The sequence below is a fragment of the Vidua macroura genome, chromosome 5, assembly GCF_024509145.1.
Source record: "Vidua macroura isolate BioBank_ID:100142 chromosome 5, ASM2450914v1, whole genome shotgun sequence".
Taxonomy (NCBI): domain Eukaryota; kingdom Metazoa; phylum Chordata; class Aves; order Passeriformes; family Viduidae; genus Vidua; species Vidua macroura.
The window spans coordinates 43418339-43439962 of NC_071575.1; the positions used below are offsets into that span (position 1 = coordinate 43418339).

The 21624-nt window shown below is 39.0% G+C and overlaps 1 protein-coding gene across 2 annotated transcripts; it reads left to right on the forward strand.

Moving 5' to 3' along the window:
* Positions 1–406: 406 nt before the first annotated feature.
* On the forward strand, positions 407–21248 carry SLC38A4 (solute carrier family 38 member 4). Of its 2 annotated transcripts, none has more exons than XM_053978295.1 (16): positions 407–482; positions 4308–4538; positions 5337–5427; positions 6730–6845; positions 9278–9351; positions 9477–9569; positions 11153–11234; positions 11326–11408; positions 11513–11571; positions 11945–12223; positions 12342–12421; positions 13514–13614; positions 14583–14707; positions 17277–17421; positions 18384–18481; positions 19894–21248. In XM_053978295.1, the coding sequence occupies exons 2-16, from the start codon at positions 4420–4422 to the stop codon at positions 19993–19995; spliced, it is 1647 nt and encodes a 548-aa protein (XP_053834270.1). In that variant the 5' UTR covers positions 407–482; positions 4308–4419; the 3' UTR covers positions 19996–21248. The 2 variants fall into 2 exon arrangements, with proteins under 2 accessions (XP_053834270.1, XP_053834269.1); XM_053978294.1 differs by lacking the exon at positions 407–482 and adding an exon at positions 1448–1489.
* The last annotated feature ends 376 nt before the right edge of the window (positions 21249–21624 follow it).

Sequence of the window (21624 nt, forward strand, 5' to 3'; positions counted from 1 at the left end):
GTTGTCACAGAGATAAGAGCAGTGTGGGAGGAAACAGGTATTTCTCCCAGAACTTATTTTCCAGGTTCTTTATTGTTGTGCTACTGCAAGGTTAATGCATGCACATTATTCAAAAATCCAGACTGTCAAACGAAAGTGTGATCAAGCTTGGGTGGCGCGTTCTGGGGAGAAGCATTTTGAAATAGGGCTAAGCTCGGAAAACAAATAGCTCCGGTAACTGAGATGTTTGCCCTCAGTGTGCTCCAATAAACTGATTTACCTTTCTTCATTTTTTTCCCCTTGTTTTTAAAGAGCTGACGCAAGTTTGTCAAAGGGAGTTGTTGGGCAGCTGTGGATTGGTTCATCCCATACACTCCCATTTGTCTTTAAATCACTGTTCAACTGCTCTAGGTTACATATGAGTAAACTTTTTCTTACAGGTCCAATTCCTAAAAGATATAACCTGTCTAGCAAGTGAGGAAAGGAACCTGCTCAACTCACAGGTAAACTTCTTTTCTTTATAAAATTTTATCAATGTATTTTAGACACTGGCCATATCTTCAGAAATTAGAAATTATAAATTCAATTAATCTGTAACTATAAGTGCAATATGAAGAATGGACTCCTTAAGATTTACTGACATGGTAATTTGCACTGGCAAATATCTTTGGCATTTCTTCAGGAATGAAATTTAGTCTTCTCTTTTGTACAGAAAATCAAAACCTAAGCAACCATAGAACAACAAAAGTATTCAAAATTTCCCAGTCGATTAAGAAATGAATGATTGCTTTCCTTTGCAGCCCTTGGCTATCTTCTGAGAATTTTTTTTTCTAGGCTCTTGAGTTACTTGGCTAATATTTCTTTAAACAAATTAATTTGGGAAAGTGGGCTTCACATTTTAATTATTTATTTCAAAGCTGCAACACTTATTTCATTTTGAAATAACCACATAGACAATAGTCTTATAAAGTCACTGTCATGAAGACGAAGAATCTAGCAAAATCTGCTAAATTGGATACCATGGCAGAGATTACAAGTATTGATATTGCAAAATCCATGAAAGTGTTAGTCATATCTATGACCTGGCATTATTTGTCCAGTGGTTGTCCATTCGCCTAATGTTCTAACTGCAGACTGGACAGAAATCAATAACCTTGTGAAATCAGATGTCAAAAATTTCATCATTTTCTGAATCATTGCTGAAAACCATTACTTAATAAATGATGCAGAACAGTACCCTATACTTGAAGAGGAAAATTAATTTTATAAAGATAAATAACTGACCTCTAATAATAAGTGAATTTCTTTTGCAATGAGTATTTCCATTTTAATACCATACTTTAGGAAAAATCTTTTCTGTTCAGCCAAATGCTACAAGAGGTAGCAAAAACATCATTGTATTGAAGGCAAGTTTTATGAACTGGAAAATTACATCTGGAAATCTAAGAGATTTCTCTTGTATGCTTAGGCACCAAAATCACATTCTGAAGCAGAAAGCATTAAATCCCAGGTAAGCTAAAGCAGAGGAACTTTGGTGTTTCTCCTCCAGTATTACAGGCTAAGCTTCTAGCAGAGCCCAGGCATGCCCTGCCTTGGTGGCTGTGCTTTCACGCCATCCCTGCCCTGGTTCCCGGCCGTCCCCCCAGGAGCAGCAATCCAGCCAGCACAAACCCCTGAAGGGGGGCAACTGAGCGCTCAATGTCAGTGCATTCCCCTTCATCGAAATATCTTGCAGGCTGAGTAACAACTCCAGAGGTACAGGGTCACACCATGTCCCCCTCAGGTGAAGAAGGGACAGCTCTGCCTCTTCCTATGTTACTGGTGGGGAGAACATGCTACCAGTGCCTGTACATCTCCCAAACCCCTCAGTATCTGCAGTGATAGGAACCTGAAGATGTGGATTGCCACCAAGTAAGGACCAGCCCTGACAAGTTCTACTAGAGTTCAAAGACACCATTGGTCATAATCACAGTTATTAGTGTTTGCAGGATTCAAATCTAATAGCAGGCCTGTTTTATGGGTCTCACTTTCCCCACATTTATGCCAATGGCTTTCTGCTCATGGTTTGCAAACCTCTGGTGTTCTACCAACCTCTCCCTAAAAAAATTATAACTGCAAGAAAGCAGGTTCTCAATAGACTTAATTTTGCCACCTGAATCTTCGTACTTTCACCAGAAGACTTTTAGGAATTCAAAGATTAAACACAATAAAATAAAATAGAAAATCATTGCTTTATGCAGTGATTACACAGCCTCTTGAGATGACACCCATAAATCAGATGACTTGTGTAAATGTTTGACAGGGCAATGTCCAGATGATTCTTATGCTGTAACACGTATTTTCAGTCAATTTTTCCATATTGTTTGCTGTGCTGCACAAGCTTTCATCCTCAGCTTAATCTTTGTGCAGCTTAACTCCTGGCAAATTTTTGCTTGCTTTTCCTCCTTTTCCCATCTCTTTGAAGATCTGTGTTTTTTGGACGGCCACTTCTGGAAAAGACATTTTTCCAACAACTGTTAGGCAGTACACACAGAGAAGGTTTTACCCTTTACCAGAACAGGGATAAGCATGGTTAGATTTGTTTGCCTGACTTCTACACCACAGATTAAAAATAAGCGTGAAGAATTGGAAAAACTCTCTTTCTCAGACAGGGCAGTGTCTGCATTTGAAGACAGTTCTGTGAATGAAACCACAGTTGTTAGAGCTCTGTTGGGGGTGGAGGGGTGAGGAGGGTGTTACTGGTTTTTTATCTCATGGAGTTATTCATATCCTAAGCGAGCAGAATCCCCCAGGCACTGGAATGTGAGTGCCAGCAGCTCTGCCCTGATGCCTGAGTCACTCATCCCCTCACGCATACAAACACTCTGTGAGGCACCAGAAAGAATTAAAGCCAGCCACTCTCTCTGGTAGGAAATTTCCTAATGCACTGTGATATTGCTTCTCCTTTTCAGTTGTCTGGTCTGGGTGAATGTTTTTAGTAAGAAGCAAGGAATTTGACATCAATTTCTGGCCTGGAGTCAGTTTTAATCTCCAGGATTGGTATTTAAACTTTATATTTGCATTTTAAACACATTCACTCCAACATCTTGCCACTACAGATATGCTTGTAGACGTTCTTAAGAGCAGCATATCATCAGTATCAGAGAATAGCAAAGGTCTGGTCATTGAACTGGACCTATACACCCATAAATGCAAATCCAGGAGAAAGGCTATTGAATAATTGCAGATTTAGTGTTGCAAAGAGCCAGACTTAGAAATTATATGTTGCAGTGTTTTCTGATATTGTTATTATGGAATGCTGAGCTGCATTTGGCATGTTATATTTATGAAAATTGTCATGAATCTGACAAGCGTGCCTGATTGCAAGGCAGCAGGTAAATGTCCAGGAAACTGTAACTGTGGCCCCAAGAGTTTGCTCTCTGATCTCTGCTCATTCCTTTCACTGGTGTCCCCTCAGGTGTGGAATGGAAATAAAGCATGCATCAAGGAATATCTTTGGGAAGGGAGAAGGATTGCAGAAATGCAGCATTTCTTGCTGTTTTCTGCTTGAATCTGATAATAAACAAATGAATTCACATGTGTATCTACTTGTGAGTCTGTAGCACACAGCTGCTGAAATCCCAGAGGTGAAGTTCTCTTTGTAAATTTGGGTTGTACAGTTTCACTTGGCCCATACAAGAAATAAAGAGTTGAGCATTTATTCATATGGTTTTTTAAAAGGCAAGAATTTTTCTTGTGGGGTAAAGATAATCAGTCTAATATCCCTGTAATAATCCTGTGTGAGACAGAGCTTCCAGTGGTGGGTCAAGTAAGAATTAACCAGTCCACTTAAAAACAGAAACTGGCCTGTTGGAATTGCACCTACTGATTATCAAAAAATTATCATACAGAGATGCTCACCTCTGTCAGATTCCAGCGAAATGGAGAAATCTACAAAACATTTAAACCTGTGACAACATTAATCTTCCAACCTATGGGAAAGACAGCTATACTCCTGTTTTTATCAGAAAGCATTTCTGAATCACCCTCTCCTAGAAACTCCAAAGCAGCAGTTCAGAAAATTATTTTCTGCTGGCTTTGTATTTTTTCCAGATACTGGATATCTGCTGTGCATCTGTTGGCCTCTGCACCCTTTACCATTTGAAGGGAGACAGGAGAACCAAGTGCTGGCATATAAAGAGACTTCTATGCTTGCCCAGAATTTTCCCAGTCTGCAACAGTTTCCCTTCTTAATGCTAATACAAAGATCAAACAGAAACCAAACAATTCACACTGGTTTATCTAATTTGAAGAAAACTCTAATGAGTTCTGTTGTGTTTTGTTTGCAGAACAGAGTGTTCTGGCAGTCCCTGCATGACAGAGAGGACCTGCAAGCAGACGGCACAGTGCTGTTTACCCTGAAGAAGCGAGTGTGTGTGCTGGAAAGCGCTGACCATTCTAATGGATCGCATGGAGCTGCAAAAAGTCAACATCGAACCTGATGATCAGAGCAACAGTGGGGAAAGCCTCGAAGACAACTACCCAGAGCCTGCTGATTCGGAAAAGGCTGCAATTAGGAGGTAAGTATTTATCTGTTCCGTTAAGGCTAGAAGGCAGTAATCAATAAATAATCATCACTAATGGCATCTGGGAAGTTTCCCCACAGCACTGATCCTCCCTGCTCTGTGCTCTGGAGGACAGTGTGCCCAGAACAGCAAAGCAGCCCAGGTGCCCCCTTGCCTGCCACCACCTGGACTGATATCTTCAGGCTCCCAACACAGACTAACCCTTGGCAATTTTCAACTAATCCAGTCGGATAGTACATGTGCAAATTAATACACTCTCAGAGCAGTTCAGCCTGAGCACACTGAGGGGGAAAGTTCCCCAGGGCAAGGTATGGAGGGCAGCAGGGACAGCCCACCCTCAGACATTCCAGCAGAACCCACCATAGCACTAGCACCTGTGTGGCTGGAAAAAGACATCTCAAAACCAGCCATCAGTCTCTTGCTCTCAGCTTGCTGCTCCCTCCAGCACGTATCTCCAACACGGCAGTTGCAAGGCCCTTTGTTCCCCAGACGTGAAGCACGTGCTCAGCTTTAGCGTGTTACTGGCAGTACGGATGTGCTTTCCAACATCTGCAATCAAGTGAAATTTGAAGATTACTGGGTCTAAAACTAAATTCCAAATCAAACCAAAGATCTACTAAACATGCCACTGGACGTGAGAACTTTACAGAACAAAGATTTTTTTTTTGATGGATTTTTACATACTCATAGCAATGTCAAAGAAAAGGTTCCACTGATGACAAAAGGCACTCCTCAAATGAAATGTGTGCCATAAGCTTTATCTAATGTTTTCTTATTTTTCTTTGTGTTCAGTCCCTTTGCTAGTGATGATGCAGAAAGTCAGAAGTTCCTTACAAATGGATATCTGGATAAAAAGAAATTGGAAGACTATAATGAAGAATATGTAAGTTTTATTCTTTTTGAATGAATGAATGAATGATTACAAAGTAGATCTTATTGACCTGCTTTTTTTTCTTAAAGTGTCAGTAAGCAAAATTACTCTGGAGCCTGGCCAGCATAATCTTGGCTTTCAAATAATAAATACATTTTCTAACAGTTAGTGCAGCAAACCCTTTCTGTTGTCTTACAAGTAAAATTGAGTCTTTCCTTCACAAGTAATCAGAAAAATTCCTTAGATCACACTTGAGCTTCAGTAACATCCCCATGTAATCTCAGCTAAAATGTGCAGACAGGGGGTTTGCACCTATTTTCCTAACAGGACATTGGGCTCAGAAGGACTTTGTTGTTCCTATGCAAGGTAGATCTGTGCCTTAGTGCATACATGCTTGTATTTCTGGTTTCCCGCAACTGTGTAAATGAATCTACATTCAGCTGCTTTGCTTTAAAGGAAGAACCTTATAGTTTTGGCTTTATGATGCTGCAGTCTACACAGTCAGCACACGTCCAACTCCCTAGACAGCTCCACATGCAAGTGGAAGCACAGCACCAGCTCCTGGGGCATACATGTGGGTACCTCTCTGCTCAGGATTTAATGTTACTCAATTTTTAGTGAATTTGATGCAATGAAAGGCATTATTTTATCAGTGGTGTTGCAGATTTTATTAAGGAATGATCACATAAAATCAAAAATATTATTTGTGATTGTAAACTAAAATAAGAGCCGTGTTCCTTTTTTCTTTTCCACTTGGTGTCAGTTGTAACTCATTCACATACCATCCCCTCTCTCCTAGGTTTTGTATTCTTCCATTCCTCTGCTTCCAGCCCTAGGCATGCAGCACTCCTTTCTTTCCTTCTCCCACCTTTAGTTTAGCACCTTTTAGTTTACTAAAGAAAAAAGTGCATTCTACTTGGAGACAAATTCAATAATCTGTTGTACTCATTTTTTTAAAAATCTGAGTATTTAAAAATCAGTAATTGAGAAATCTGTTTGATAACACCATATATTTCCATAGAGGCTGGCCAGCATAGCCACTGTAACTGTGTCACCTAAGTCACCTGTCAGGAATGTAAGCCTCCTCCTGACTGAGACAATGAAAGAGTGGGAAGAGGCAAACACTACCAGCACAGCTGTCTTTGGGATAGGCTCCTTATGGTGGCAAGTGCCTCTGGGCTTGGGAACCTTGAAAAAGGTCCACCTCTAGGGATCAAGGGAGGAGTACAGGGAACACCAGCAATGAAGATAATTAGCCAATCATACTCAGTAAAATGCAAATTAATTGCCATTTTCTGTTCTTGCACCCAACAGCACAGGGGTAGAACTTCCTTTGGAATGTCCTCCTTCAACCTCAGCAATGCCATTATGGGCAGTGGCATCTTAGGGCTCTCCTATGCCATGGCCAACACAGGAATTATCCTTTTCATGTAAGTACATAGAAAAAGAAGCAAATAGAATATAAGCAGGGGGCTGGAACTGAAGTTTTTATGATTAGAGAGGTATGTTAAGCTTGGCTTTTTAGCTGAAGATTCTTGCAAGATCCTCTGTAATGAAAGCATTTCAGTTTCACCACAAGGAACCATCCACTGCTGAAAATCCACTGCTGAAATTTTAGACCTCCTTTGTGTTAGAAACATGACGGTGAATTGATACTGTGCAGTCAAAAAACAGAAGGAAAGAACAGCATGCTGGTCCTAAAATAACAAGACTGATCTTGCCAGTTCAGTATGGGAATCCAACAAGGAAATTAAATTATCATGTTTGCATCACCCAATTATCTAATCACTACGTAGAAATGGAAGAAGAGCATTTGATATAATCTGATATGGCAACAGGCTTTGAATGCAAACGCATTCAGAGATCTAATGTTGCTGCTTCAAGTCTGTCTGTACCCAATGTGCACAAAGGACAGCATTGGTCTGTGACTGACAAACAGTATCTACACAGAATGGGTTGTGATAGACAGCAACATATAACCATGGGAAGTTTTTTAATCAATGGCTAACATCTGGCTCCTTTTAATGTGACAAACTGTATCAAAAATAAATTTGAGGGATTTTTTTAATGACTGATTTTAATTTTAGCCTGAAGCCTTAATTTTAGCTTCCCATGAGACTGGAATAAATAGTGATATTACTGTGTGACAATCAGCCATTTTTTGACCTTACTGAAATCTAGCATCTTTTTATAGAGCTTCTGGCTTATGGGGACAGTGTAACTATGGCAGCAACAGCTTTTAAAATGCTACGTGTACCTTACAGTTGCTAAGAAACAACTCCTGTTTTGCCAATATAATTTTTAACTGAAAATTAATTGTAGATTCAAATGCTGTTCTGTATAAGCACTTCATAACACCTGCACCCAAGTGGTTTAGATACAGTATTTGCAGAGCAAAAATTGAAAGCCAGTTCTAAAACTGACATTTTGTCAGGGTCAGAAAAATGTAGGATTTTTTTTCTCCTCCAGCTTTCTCTGAGCATTTGTATTGACTGATATGTTCATAAATGATCACTGGAAAGAAAACTGTGATATGTTAAGCCTCACTAACAGGGAAAAAATATTACCTTTATAATATCTTTATTTTGAAACTCTCTTCATACTGACTGGTGGCTAAAAATTCTGATAATGCTAAAGTAAAAAACAAAGACATCTCCCCCCACAGCTCATTTTCTTTACTTTGCTATTTCCATACTTCCTACATGAGAGCATTCTTCCTTTTGGTAAAGGAAGGAATTTTATTTCAAATTATGAACTTGTGTGTAGATACTGTTACCCCCACAGCAGTTGTCCACTTGCTTGAAGTTCCTCTGTTTTCACAGCACACAATGTTAGTGTTAGTGGGACAGAAAAATCTGCTAAATGGAAACTACTGGACACAAATTCTAATTTAGATGATGCTGGCAGCATGGTCTAAATTTTTGTAATTTACTGTTGTCATGTTGCCCAAGTGTTTTCATGCTGGAAGGTGTTCTACAGGGTGAAGGAAAATAGAAGGCTCTCAAAACTCCAAAAGCAACATTTCTGCTGCCCAGCATGATTTAGCAAGTGCAACCGGGAGGACTTTGGTTTACCCCACCTCATGTGTCAGGACATGGAGATCATGTCTCTGACCAGCAGCGGTATGGGCGTCCCTGATGAAGGAGGATGCCACCTCAGCCGGATACACTGTCACCTCCGACATGATCCTCCCTTACCATATTGCATGAGCCCACAGCAGGAGATGACCCTGGCCACACCAAGGTGGTAGCACTATCTGTCTCTCTTGAAGAGGGAAACTTCAGAGGAAATTGTGATGGTCTGGTGGTCATCACCCGGCCCCAGGGCCTGAGCCTGCTCCTAGCCTGTAACTCATTGATGAACCTGGCTGTCAGTGTCTCCTATATCTATACCAAACCACGTGCTCAGTGGAATGGAAGGTGTGGTCACAACCTCCTGTTCAGCCATGGGATAAAGTGCATCCATATTTTCCATCTGTCACGTTATCATCACATTCTCTTCCTCACCAGCACTTGGGTAGGCTGATGGTTAAGGTAATAAGATATGCTGTGCACAGTGCTGTGCCTTGAAAATGTCATACAAAGCTACATTTTTCAGAAGCAGTTTACAAGAGGCAGCCAAAATCACACCGGATGCACCTGTTGTGTGGAAGGAACATGGCAGTAATCAGAATTATTGAAGTCAGGTACCAGTACCTCCAAGCAGACTGAGACTACAAGCTAAGCTACCAGTGCTCCAAGACCAGGTTTTCCAGTGTTTTGGAAACATCTTGCATCTTGCTTTAACAAGCAAGTGTATGTTGAAATCAACCGAGTGTCTCTGATGCCCTGCTTAGGATTCTGATTTCTGCTTTGCCTTACAGAGTTTTGCTGCTCAGCGTAGCAATATTGTCACTCTACTCGGTCCACCTTTTACTGAAGATATCAAAAGAAGGAGGTAGGAGGCTGTGATTGACAGAGAGTCTGTATTGCATGCATGTATTTTACCCTGGAATGCAATTTATCAATTATGAGTGTAGTGGCCCACATTTCTGTTTTGGTTTTGTTTGGGGCTTTTTTCAGGATCATTAATATATGAAAAACTGGGAGCAAAGGCATTTGGCTGGCCTGGGAAGTGTGGTGTTTTCATTTCAGTCACAATGCAGAATATTGGAGGTAAGAGATTAAAGTTTTCTAGCTTCCAATGCTCTTCCAATAGAACACAAGTGATTTCATTCTCTCCTCTGTCTGGCTAAATGGCATCAGAGATGAGCCAGATACAGCACACGTTGTATTGTAAAAATGAAGGATATGAGGAATTCATCTCACTTTTTTCAGCTACCTGGCACTTCAGTGTATGGTGAAAGACAGTTGCCTGGGATCTCTCCATGGCCAGTGAAGAGGCTTCAATGATGGCTAAAGTGGCCTGACTGACTGTCCTCAAGGAACTGGCCATTCTCTTTGTTGAGTGTGGCTCAGTCTGTTCTTAGCATCTAGTTGAAGTATCTGCTTCAACTTTGAAAGGATTAGTCTCACCTAAAAGGAACAGCACAGGGTTCTGACTTGTCCATAAAAGGCTCTTCAGTACTTCATTTTTCAGCTCAATTCTCTTCTTCAAATACCAGTCGGTTTGTGTTATTCCTAAAATGTGTGTTTAAAGTAATTTTTGAATGTACTCACCCACACAGATACTTCCTGTGAAATATCTATCAAATAACCTCCATCCTTTCAGAACAGGAGACTTACCAATATAAACACTAGTGATAGAGTGAGTGCACATTCATTCAACAAAGTTTTTTCCTTTACTATCCTGGAAGAAGCCTTTTAGGAGGCTGAAGAACACCTGGTCTGAAAGCAAAAGGGAGTTAGTAATTTTTTACAGATTACTTAAGGAGAGGTAATTGAAACTTAAATTAAATGTGCCATTAGTCAATTAAATTTATGCAGTTTTTTTGGTGATTTCTCTATTGGAACTTGCTGTGTTTACAAATCTCCATCAATAGATAAATACTGTCCTGTTACAACAACTTTGCTACACAAACAGAGGTAGTTCACATCTCTGTACTGCAAAAGACTTTTTGATTTTATTCATAAAAGATGTTATTCTATGGTATGCCTTCCCTTCCTCAAGCCTGGATACCAAATTGGTTGAATTCAGAAATTAAGTATTAACTTCCCTAATAAAGAGGAATAGCTGTTCCTCTAGTTCTTATCTATATTGATCCATAGGTCTTTAGAGACCTCTCTGTGGCAAACATAAAACAAATGAAAAAAAAAAAAAATTTAAAAAAGCATTACTTCTGGCAATAAATTTTAAATGACATGTATAGAAGTCCACTCTTACACCAGGAATCTTGACAACTAGTTTATTTCTTTATCTATAGAGAAGACACTGGAAGAAAGAAGTTGAAAGTAGGAAGGATAAGGCAGCTGAAGAGATCTAGAGCAAATAAATCTAAAGTTACTACAGAACAGGGATGGACAGCATCCATTGGGGAAAAAAAAAACATATATAACAAAAAAGTAAAAGGAAAAATTAATAGTGATTTAAGTATGCTATAAATTCAGTAGTAACTATTGTATTCTAATATAGAATGTTAGATGTCATTCAGAACCTGTTAGTAACAATATAAAGGTTTTATTTATTTATTTAGTCACACTGTTATTTAAACAAAATTCATTTCTCTACTTTAGCAAAACATTTTGTCTTTTTTTGGAGCTTCACCTTCACTGAAGGTGTTTGTTTGGGTTTTTTCCAGCAATGTCAAGCTACCTCTTTATTATTAAATATGAACTTCCTGAAGTCATCAGAGCATTTATGAAACTTGAGGAGAATTCTGGGTAGGTGCCTTTTCCCAGCCTGAACCTGAGATGAAAAATTTTCACTTTGATGTCAGTGATGATTGTTTTTACTTTTATTCTTCCTCTTTAGAGAATGGTACCTTAATGGGAACTACCTCGTCATACTTGTAACAGTTGTGATTATTCTTCCCCTCTCCCTTCTAAAAAGCTTAGGTAAGCTTAATGCCCTGCTTAAGCTCATTTCTTCATCCTTTTAGGATTGTGAATTTATATGTAACTAAACTATTTTGTTCTGTTTTGTTTTTCTTGCTGCACAGGTTATCTTGGTTATACGAGTGGGTTTTCGCTGACCTGTATGGTTTTCTTTGTCAGTGTGGTAGGTGACTGTTTGGGTATTGTCTCCAGACAAAAACAGACTCTGTAAACCTTAAACACTTTTATACTTCATACCATGGCAATTTAATGTGAATGTTAAAATAGCCTCTGCAAGTGAATCAAATCAACAACCTATTGCTGAAAGAAGTCAGAGTAAAAGAATCGGTTTAAAAACCACTTGAGAATAAAAAATAAAACAGGAGAACAGCAGAGGCAGAGTAACAACAAATATTTGTAGAAGAAGCAGAATTGGTAGTACTTGGTTTCTTGCTCCCTCTCTTTCTCAGTGTCTGTTTATACTTCTGTTGGAATGCCACAGATGTGTAATCTCCTATAGTGGCACTCTTCTGATAACATTGTCTACTTTTTTGTAGGTGATCTTCAAGAAATCCCAAATACCCTGTCCTCTTCCCATCGTGGACCACGGGGTTGAAAACTGGACTGCCGCCAATAGCACAGTGCCAATGCACCTGGTCATGTTATCAAATGAGTCACTCAGTTCTGGTGTGAATTTCATGATGGACAACACAGCTGGCCACTTCCCAAGCCTTGAGGAACCAAAAGATATCTCCCCAAAAAGCAGTGTAGAATATGAAGCACACAGCGAAAATAGTGACAAGTGCCAGCCAAAATACTTTGTGTTCAACTCACGGGTAAGGGAGATTCTGTAGAACTTGTCTTCCACCACTTGTACCACAGCTAAGCTGCTGCTTGCCAAAAGTCAGAGGTACAGCCGTGACCATTCTTACTAATGGGAGCTTTATTTTACAGACTGCCTATGCAATACCCATCCTGGCATTTGCATTCGTATGCCACCCTGAGGTGTTACCAATATACAGTGAACTCAAAGAGTAAGGTTCTTGAATTTTGTCTGATACTTTCAGTTAACCATAAATAGAGAGCACTTTCTACATGCTGTCCATTGATTGCTGGTGTGTAAACACCCACATGATAGTGAATTATTGCTTTCCATAGTAAGCAGATTTTGGCTTTGCTTTGGTCTTATAGTCAGATATTGGTGACAGAGAACCACTGCATTGATCAATATTATCTTAGTAAAAGAGGAATCTGGACAATCCTTCAAATGGTCTGAAATAAACTGGGGAACTTGGTTGCACTGAAACAGATAATTCTGGTTTTTAATAATACCTAAATGTGTTCTGTGTCTGTGTCAGTTGCTGCTTACTCTTAAAATTTCTTGGGATGTCATTGGTTTGGGAGTCTTAGATAAGCTCTTTACTCAGCCTATTTTGCTTAACAAAAATCAAAAATCAAATACACTTGCTTAAAAGAGCACAGAGCTGATCATTGGGAAGGGATAATAAAAGGCATTTGTTGAAGCAAAAAATGCATAATAGGAGGGTATGTTGCAAAACTCAAGGAGGCTAAGAACTGTTACCTCCTATTTCAGTAGGTTTAACCTCAGAAGTAATAAAAATTCTCATATGACTTAGGAAAATGCTTGCAGGTCCTATAAGATGAAGATTATCTTTAACCAAAGGATTTATGAAAGAAGGATGGGATCTGCAAGGGGTTCTTGAACCTGCAGAACGGCCCTATGTATATATAAGGGCATGTTCATATAAAGATGGCTGAAAACTTGTCTATTATTGTTAACAGACCTGTAATTCTAGTCCTTCCATTTTTTTAAATCTAAAATATACCATTTGAGACTGACATTTAATAAATAATGTTATACAAAATAACGTGGCACATTTTTATGTTGCCACAGAAAAAGCGCTAGAAATGCAGTTTCAACACATTTTATAAATCTGTGCTGCTCTGCACAGAGTTCTAAAGCATCAAGAGCTCTATGTATCCAATATAGTTGCTATGAACTTTCTATCTGGTGAGGGTATATCAGAGAGCTAAGACCCTTCAGGGCACTTCTTGTGCAAATAGAGGCTTTATAGGATTGTTATTCTCTTTCTTTTGTACTTCAGTCGCTCCCGAAAGCGGATGCAGAATGTTTCAAATATCTCCATCACTGGCATGCTTATCATGTATCTTCTGGCTGCCCTCTTTGGATATCTTACCTTCTATGGTAGGTCAAAACCCTGTTCTCTGCAGAGTTTTCCCTCACTTTTTCATGCAGGTGAGCTGGCTCTATCACAAAGACTCAAGTATTAATGGATCTTCTGGAGGCCTGAATCCAAGTTTCAGCAACATTCACTTATAATACACAGTGTGTAACCTTCTGAGTGAACTGAGGGACTTATCCAACTTTCAGACACAAGTTCTTCACCTGTGAGAGATTCCAAGGCACCTACTAGGGGGACCAGTTTTTTTTCCCTTGACTTTGTGAACTTAGACAAGAAGCTGCTGTAAACTTGACTCTTGGCAAAGGCCAAGAGTACTAAAAATACTCTAGTGCTCAACAGTTTTACATGACACTACTAAGTGCTATCCAAACTGTCTCTGACACCGCTAGTTCAGTTTCATCTATGCTGAAAAACAGGTGCAAATCATTCTAGTGTAAAAAAAATCTGGATGAGCTAAACTAACCGATAGGCAAACAGAGTAGTCCCTCTATTAGCACACCATTTTGTGCAAACGCCACCTCTTTTTACCTTGTTAGTCCCTCCATACAGCAGAGAAGTGAATGATACAGCACACTCTGCTCCCTATCACTGGGGCAAGAGGGCTCTGCTTGAGAGCTGAGACATCTGGGTGGAGGTCAAAAGGGACTGTTCAGTGAGTTGTTTCGTATCACAAAAATTATTTTTACTTGAGTTTCTACCTCTACTTAATGACTTTTGCAAAGTCATTTCAAAGATACTAGAGTACAAAGCATCACCTCAGAGCTGTATTACCCTCATCATCTCTGAATGATGGACTAGTATCAGTCACAGTGGGAAAATTCCTTTTTCTTGTCTAGCCCATAACTTGTATCTAATAACAGAGCTGGGCTAAAGTTAATCTTATCTCTTATCTGGCTGCAGTATAAAGATCCTTTTAAATGTGCAAGGTACTGCTTAAGTGATTTAACTCCTTTCTGTTTCCTTTTTGTAGGAGAAGTTGAAGATGAGCTTCTTCATACATACACTAAAGTGTACACCTTTGACACCCTTTTGCTGTCAGTTCGCCTGGCAGTGCTGGTGGCTGTAACCCTGACTGTGCCCCTTGTCCTTTTCCCTGTAAGTAACAGAGCTGAAATCAGGGCTAAGCCATAAACAGTGACTGAATGTGATCAGCACAGATTTTAACACTGAAGAAAAGTAAGCCTGAGCTTTTTATTTAGAGAAGTCTGTTTTCTCATTTGACCAGAGCATGGACCTTAGGCATTTAGGGTTATAAAATTTGAAAGACTGAAATAAATCAGTCTTTATAAATATATCAGGAATTACTTCTCTGTCTCCCTGGCTCTTTCTGTACTATATTTGTCAGAGCAGTGCTAAGTACTAAAGTCTTGGAGATACACTGAAACCACTTATGAGATTTCCTAACACAGACACAGGCACCTACTATAGCATCCAAACTTAGGACAGACACATGAAACTCAGGTCATGCATTGTGCAGGACTCCCACACTGGGCTGCTAAAGTACAGGGACGGAGGGCCCTGTGCTCACCTTACAGGCCTGAGTCTATGGACAGGTGAGGAAACTAAATGCCAGAAAAAAGATGTATAAAAGAGCTGCATAGTCAGTTGTCTGAGCAAAGTTTGGAACTTCTGTGTGCTCTGCACTGGGAAAAACACAATAATCATAGTAGCAGGGACAGAAAGACACAGCTAAACAAATTGCTCTGCAGAGGGACCAACCTTCCTCAGGGATCAATCTCCCCCAGTGGGCAGAACTCCAGGCTCCTGAATGTATAAGACTGTGCCTCATGTCTTCCCTGAGCTTCCATGCAGCAGAGGAGAAAATAGCTGATCCTCATCATTTGGTTTTGGGAGGCTGGTGCGTCATTAGTACAGCATGTACAAGCCCAGCATCATGCTGAGGGCATGCTCCCAGCAAGCTGCATCACACCACAGTGTTCCCATCTGAGTAACTCGGGGCTCCTGTTGCTCCGTTGTCCTGGATGCAATACACACTCTGAGAAGGTACTGTTTCCAGGCATGCTAGCAAATGCCTAAGAGCAGTGATCACTGTTCAGTGTTGTCCACTAAATTTAAAAAAAAAAAAAAAAAAAAAAAAAAAAAAATCAGGTATAAAGCACCCAGAGCGGTCAGTCCTTCTAGCCTTAAAACATCATGTTCAAACCAGTGGCTAAATGTTTAAATTAGTCTTACCAAATTGTTCAGTCTTCATGGGAAAACAAGAAGAAGGCATTGAAAAAGCCTGTCAGATGTACCATTTTGTATTTTACATTTTTGTATAATCATTTTTATATTTGAATAGTTAGCAGTTACACAACACTGATTATTCCATTAAAAGAACTCCTGAGAAAATATCTTTTGCTTGTAAACCAGAATATCAAAGTGCTTTACACATCTTATCAGGACAGCCATCTCAGCAGATCTTACTACTTCAAATAAGCAGTATAACTATATCAACTATTTTTTAAATGAATCATCCCATTTGTATTTTCTTAAAGTAGTCAGAGTCTTTTATTTAAAAAAAAAAAAAAGTTATTGCAGTGCCAGAAAATTAATTAAATATAGATCTATATACCATTAGCCACTGTAAAACTTCAGTTTGATAGCTTCTTTTAAGGCCTGTGTCACAAAAGCAATAATGCACAATATGCTGACAGTAAGCTCACAGGAATGCATGCAGAAGTACTTTCTGTAATAAACCTATTTTACACCAACTCAAAAGCTGGACAAAATATTTTCAATTTGCCTCCATCTTCCTAATATTGGTTTACACCAACCTGAAAAACATGAAATACAAAACTCATGCTGTGTTTTCAAGTGATGTACTACACTGAGAGAACCCCATATATTTATTCAATTGCCAAACTCACCTGAAAGCAGTTACACGTTATTTTAAAACAATCAAACAGAAGTGTGTTTGGAGCTTTTTGAGTGTAAAAATATTTTTGTTCAATTTCTAAACATAAACTTTTAAGTTAATTTTGTTACTTGAGAATAACATTATCTCCAGCTACCAAATGGATTTGCTTTTGACTTGTTTACTACTTACCATCTTTTATGTTGTAAAAGCAAAAAAATCCATGATGCGTGAGAAAGTAGTAAAGCAAAAAAAGATCATCTGCAGTAGGTTTTAAGATTATAATTTCTAAGTGGCATTGAAAAAAATATGCTTTTCTTTTCAGATATGTATATGTATATATTTAATGATTAAGTACAACAGCTTCCTCTATGTCTCAGAAAAGTAAATGACAGAATTCTTGTGGGATTTTCATCAGGTTCAGGAATACAGCAATTCATATTTCACACATGCTCTTTTTTTTTGCCTGCTGATTAGTACTTATAGTGGGGGGGTTCTTTGGGGATTTTTTTTTTGCTGATATTAGCATCTTTCAGTTGAACAGATTTCATGTCCCTGATTTTACACCCTATTTACTTGACTTTCTCCTACACTGCAAATATTTGAGTTTCTGCATTAAACTGTGAACCCAGTTCTCAAAAACCTACATCAGAGTGAGATTACATTATGGGAATCAAAGTCTGAAAATACATTTTTTCAGTCAGAATTTCTCACAGTGGCTGTAACTAATATAGATAATTTTATAAAACTGAAAGCAAAGATAAATTAATTGTTGTTTTACTTTCCCTGCTGTCTTTCATCTTGCAGATCCGTTCATCTATCAGTGCTTTGCTGTTTCCCAAAAGGCCATTCAGCTGGATAAGACATTTCCTGATTGCAGCAGTAATTTTGGCTTTTAATAATCTGCTTGTAATTTTTGTCCCAACTATTAAAGACATTTTTGGATTTATCGGTAGGTTTCATAAATACGTTTTGTTGACACTATTATCCTTTCTACAGCATATTTACATTCATGGACTGAAGGTCAATCTCTGTTTGAGTCTTACAGTAGAGTAATATAAACACAAATTGAAGTTAAAGGGGATATAAGAATTCCCAAACAGCTGACAGACAAAACTACAAGCTAACCAACTTTGTTGTCACTTTGCATGAAGCACAAGGAATCCAATAATCTCAATATAAAAACTGGTAAGGACTTCCCATTTCGACCAAAAGGAAATTTAATATATGTGGAAGAGAGGGAAATCACCTTTGGTTTTCAAGCACCTATAGCATGAAATAATGTATTGACTTCCACTTGTGCTAGAAAAAGAAGAAAAGTGACACATTTCTTTTGACATTAACAGTTCTCTCCCTACCACTTGTTTTTGGTCAATTTTGGCCTCTGACCAAAGAAGTCCATGAAAAGCCTCCATGCTCTGAAGTGCTTGAGGACTCAGGGGTGCAGATGTCCTTGAGCAAAGTATCTCCATGGGGTTTCTGCAGTTGATTTTCTCCTTCCTGCCTTTTTTACCCAGGTCTTCACGCTGGACTCTGCTGAGCAGAGGGGAGTAGGCACTTCTTAGGTACAGATCATCCACTCTCTTTTCGATACCTGCTTTCCAGGGTCATCCCACCCTGGGAAGGTCTATTTGTCCTTGCTTCACCAGTTGACATGCAGACATCACCACCACAGGCAGCCACACCACTCTGAAAAAACACTCCCAGTAACAAATGTCTCTTCAGGCCCCAAGCCCCCAAATAAGTGTTCAGACATCTACAGGTCTCCATGAATGTTGTCTACAGAGAGAGCCTGTGCTGTACAGCCCTTTGTACTGTTGGGCTCAGAATGGCAGATGCCTCCCCTCTTTTGCAGGTGCACCACTCTGCTTTTCTGTCAAATGGTGCAGCACTCAACTCTGCTCTCTCTTCCAGGAGCCTCTTCTGCTACAATGTTGATTTTTATCCTCCCTGGTGCCTTCTACCTGAGAATTGTTAAGAAGGAACCCCTGAGGTCTCCCCAGAAGATTGGGGTAAGAGAACTGGGGGCAATTGCAAAAGGAAGGGTGGGAGGGTGTGTGATTTCCACCCTTCATTAATATTCAGACCATTGACTTGCAACATCTGGCAGTTGCTCCTGAACGGTAGTGTCTCACTCAAAATACAGGTTGGGCAGTGGGATTCACCTAAGGCTTCTCAAGACAAAGCCTTTAGAGGCCTACTGCTTCTGATACTCACCTAAGTACTTAGGGTAAAGTGTGTCTTAAACCACTAGAAAAATGGACTTATTAATCCAATCTAAACTCCAGTTAACATCTGTATTTGCATAAATAGCACCAAGACAGTCTGTAAGAAGTTGTTGGTTAATGCTGGGAGACCAGCTGTAGATTAACATGAAGATTTGAGGTCAAGGTTAAGAAGGAAGTTTTACTACAGAGATAAGTACTAGTGAGGTCTCCTCTGAGATAGATCCATACACCTATAGGATAGATATATGAAGGTCTATCATTATGCACAGCATGTGTCTATATGCCATACTGGACTGCCACTGCAATACCTTTCATCCTGAACATCAATAACTGTCTGCAGATTTAACTATCACTGAGGAAATGTTCTTTGAAAATGTAATTAGAGAAGTTATTGATGAAATATATATGTGGGCACATAATGTAAACAGGTGGACATATATACATATATATATATATGTTCACAAAAGTCATGTGAGTGTAACTGATACATACTTCTAGTATAAAATAAATTTATTATTATGAAATTATTTTTACAATGTTTTTTGCAGCTGTTATTGTAAAGAGACTGTGAATATTTTTTTCATGCGTCTTTGTTCACTCTTCATGTTGCTGTGTTTTAGGCACATCTAGAATTTCACACCCTGCACTGAGATCACATACAATATTTTTCTTTGTTTTACAAAGACAGAGTATTGTTAAGTGTGGACAGATTATGGTAAACTAAAGGTCCTCTAAAGCAAAGAGTGACTACAAGCATCTGGATCGCTTGAATATGTACAGAAACACTGTCAGATAAGACATATGGGTTTACCTGTTTGCCTAATAACGATTAAGCAGATTAACTCTGAATTTGTTCTTAATGCTGGAGATTATGACCATTGACTGAAAATCTGTAATTTTTAACTATAAAAAACAAAGTCATTTCTTTGTTATATTTTTTCTTAATTGTTCACAGTACCAAAGTGGGTTGTTTTCAGATCTAGCTGTGTAAAGTCCATCTGTCTTGGACTGAAATTCATACAGGACTAACTTTGATTCATGTATCCCTGCACAACATTACTTGGACTTTAGTCACATAGAATAAGCCAAATTTAGGCCATGGGTATTACACTAAAGCAGATCCAGTGGGGCAATCTATGAGCTACTGCCTGCTAAGTCACTTGCTTTATTAATTAAATTTCATTTTCCAATTGCAGGCTCTAATTTTCCTCATAGTTGGCATAATCTTCATGCTTGTGAGTATGACTCTTATTGTAATGGACTGGATTTACCATCCCCCAAGTTCAAGACATCATTAACCTGTGAAGACAACCAAGTGCTTTTTATAACACGAATATTTGTATTGTGGGCTCTGAAGAACATCTGAATGGGATTGTTATTCCTAGCTAGTAACTGCAGTACTTTGAAGACAGTTTCTGGTAAGGTCACAAGAACCCAACAGAGTCTACATCATCCTTGTCAAAAAGGATTGTTATTTATGCATTAGGGATCTGAGCTTATCATTTCTGGCCAGGTGAAATGAAAAGTGTGGTGTGAATACTTTCTATTTTCAAAACCAAAATGACTTTGTACATAGTCCTCAAAAATAGCTTCATGTCACCCCTTTCAAAATCTCCCATGATGATAGTAACCTCAGTTCCTGGAGCCTTGGAAAGGTAATGGCCAGAAAACCAGCCAGTGCCTCGTTTTCGATCTGAAGGTCATGGGAGTGGCTGCCCAGGTCCAAGAGAGATGGTACGGTTTCTGGAGGGGATCTAGAAGATGATTCATCTTGCTTAATAGACTGACCTGACTATCAGAAAGACAGTGGCTTTGACCAGCCAGTGGACAAAGCTGAGTGTTAGATTTGTTGCCCAGATTCATTGCCCAGCTGTTGTACAGAATAAAGCTCTCTGACACAGATTCTCTGTTGGGGCAAGCGCTTGAAGAACAGTAGAGTATTCTCATTTTGTTTTTAAAGATGCCTGTGCTGGAAATATCAGTCATTTCTGCAGTAGGGTTTGGTTGGTTTTTTTTTTTGTTGTTGTTTGTTTGTTTTTTGTTTTTGTTTTTTTTGTTTTTGTTCTTTAATTTTTAATTATTGTGTGAGCTTACATCACTGAACAAGTTGTATCCTCCATAAAAACTTGTCTTCCACTCTCACAGGAATTTAATGAGACTACAAAGTGTGACAAAGCACCCTATCCAGTATTGTTCAGGACTTGTGTATTTGATAAATGTTCAGTGCAGGAAACTGTGATTTGCTATACATAAAAATATATGTATTTATGTACATAATTTTTTGTTTTGCTCTAGTCATAAAAATGTTATCCTGTGGTATATGATTTTTGATTTTTTTTAATGTGTCACTCTGTTTTCATAGCCACACATTTAATATTGTTTTGAAGGAAACATATTGAATTGGTGGGTTTGTAAAAGGTCTGGTTTTATTCACCAGTGGATGGAATATACCTGTAGCAAGCCCTAACTGCTACCTGTTTAAAAACACATTCATATGTTTACTACTTAGGTTATAATAAATTTCAAGATGTTTTCCTCTTGAGAATTCTTACTATGTGTCTTGAAGTTTTGTGATACCATTGTACACCACTAATTTGAATTACTTGCTCAACTGCTGTACCTCATCCTTGTCTATGCATATGTCAGCACTCAACAACATCCTGGATGGTTAAGTTATGCAAGGGTAACAGCATTACTGACAATCTCAAGTGTATCATGCTATACAGCTGTGCAAGAGAAGAAAAAAATGGTTGCATTCTATGCGATATTCATGTTTAATTAACAGTCAAATCATGAATTGGGCTGTGCTGTGGAGTACTCGCTACATATGCTCTCTGCACACACCAAGGAAAATCAGACAGAGAGGTCTTGCTGACTCCTTAGCAGAGGGAATGAGTGGGAAGGTGTCACTGTTGGGTTTATCAGGC

Coding starts and splice junctions, on each gene's coding strand:
- SLC38A4 (XM_053978295.1), top strand. CDS start 4,420: ATGGATCGCATGGAGCTGCAAAAAGTCAACATCGAACCTGATGATCAG. Junction 5,428..6,729: donor AAGACTATAATGAAGAATAT/GTAAGTTTTATT, acceptor TGCACCCAACAG/CACAGGGGTAGAACTTCCTT. Junction 11,409..11,512: donor CTCCCTTCTAAAAAGCTTAG/GTAAGCTTAATG, acceptor CTTGCTGCACAG/GTTATCTTGGTTATACGAGT.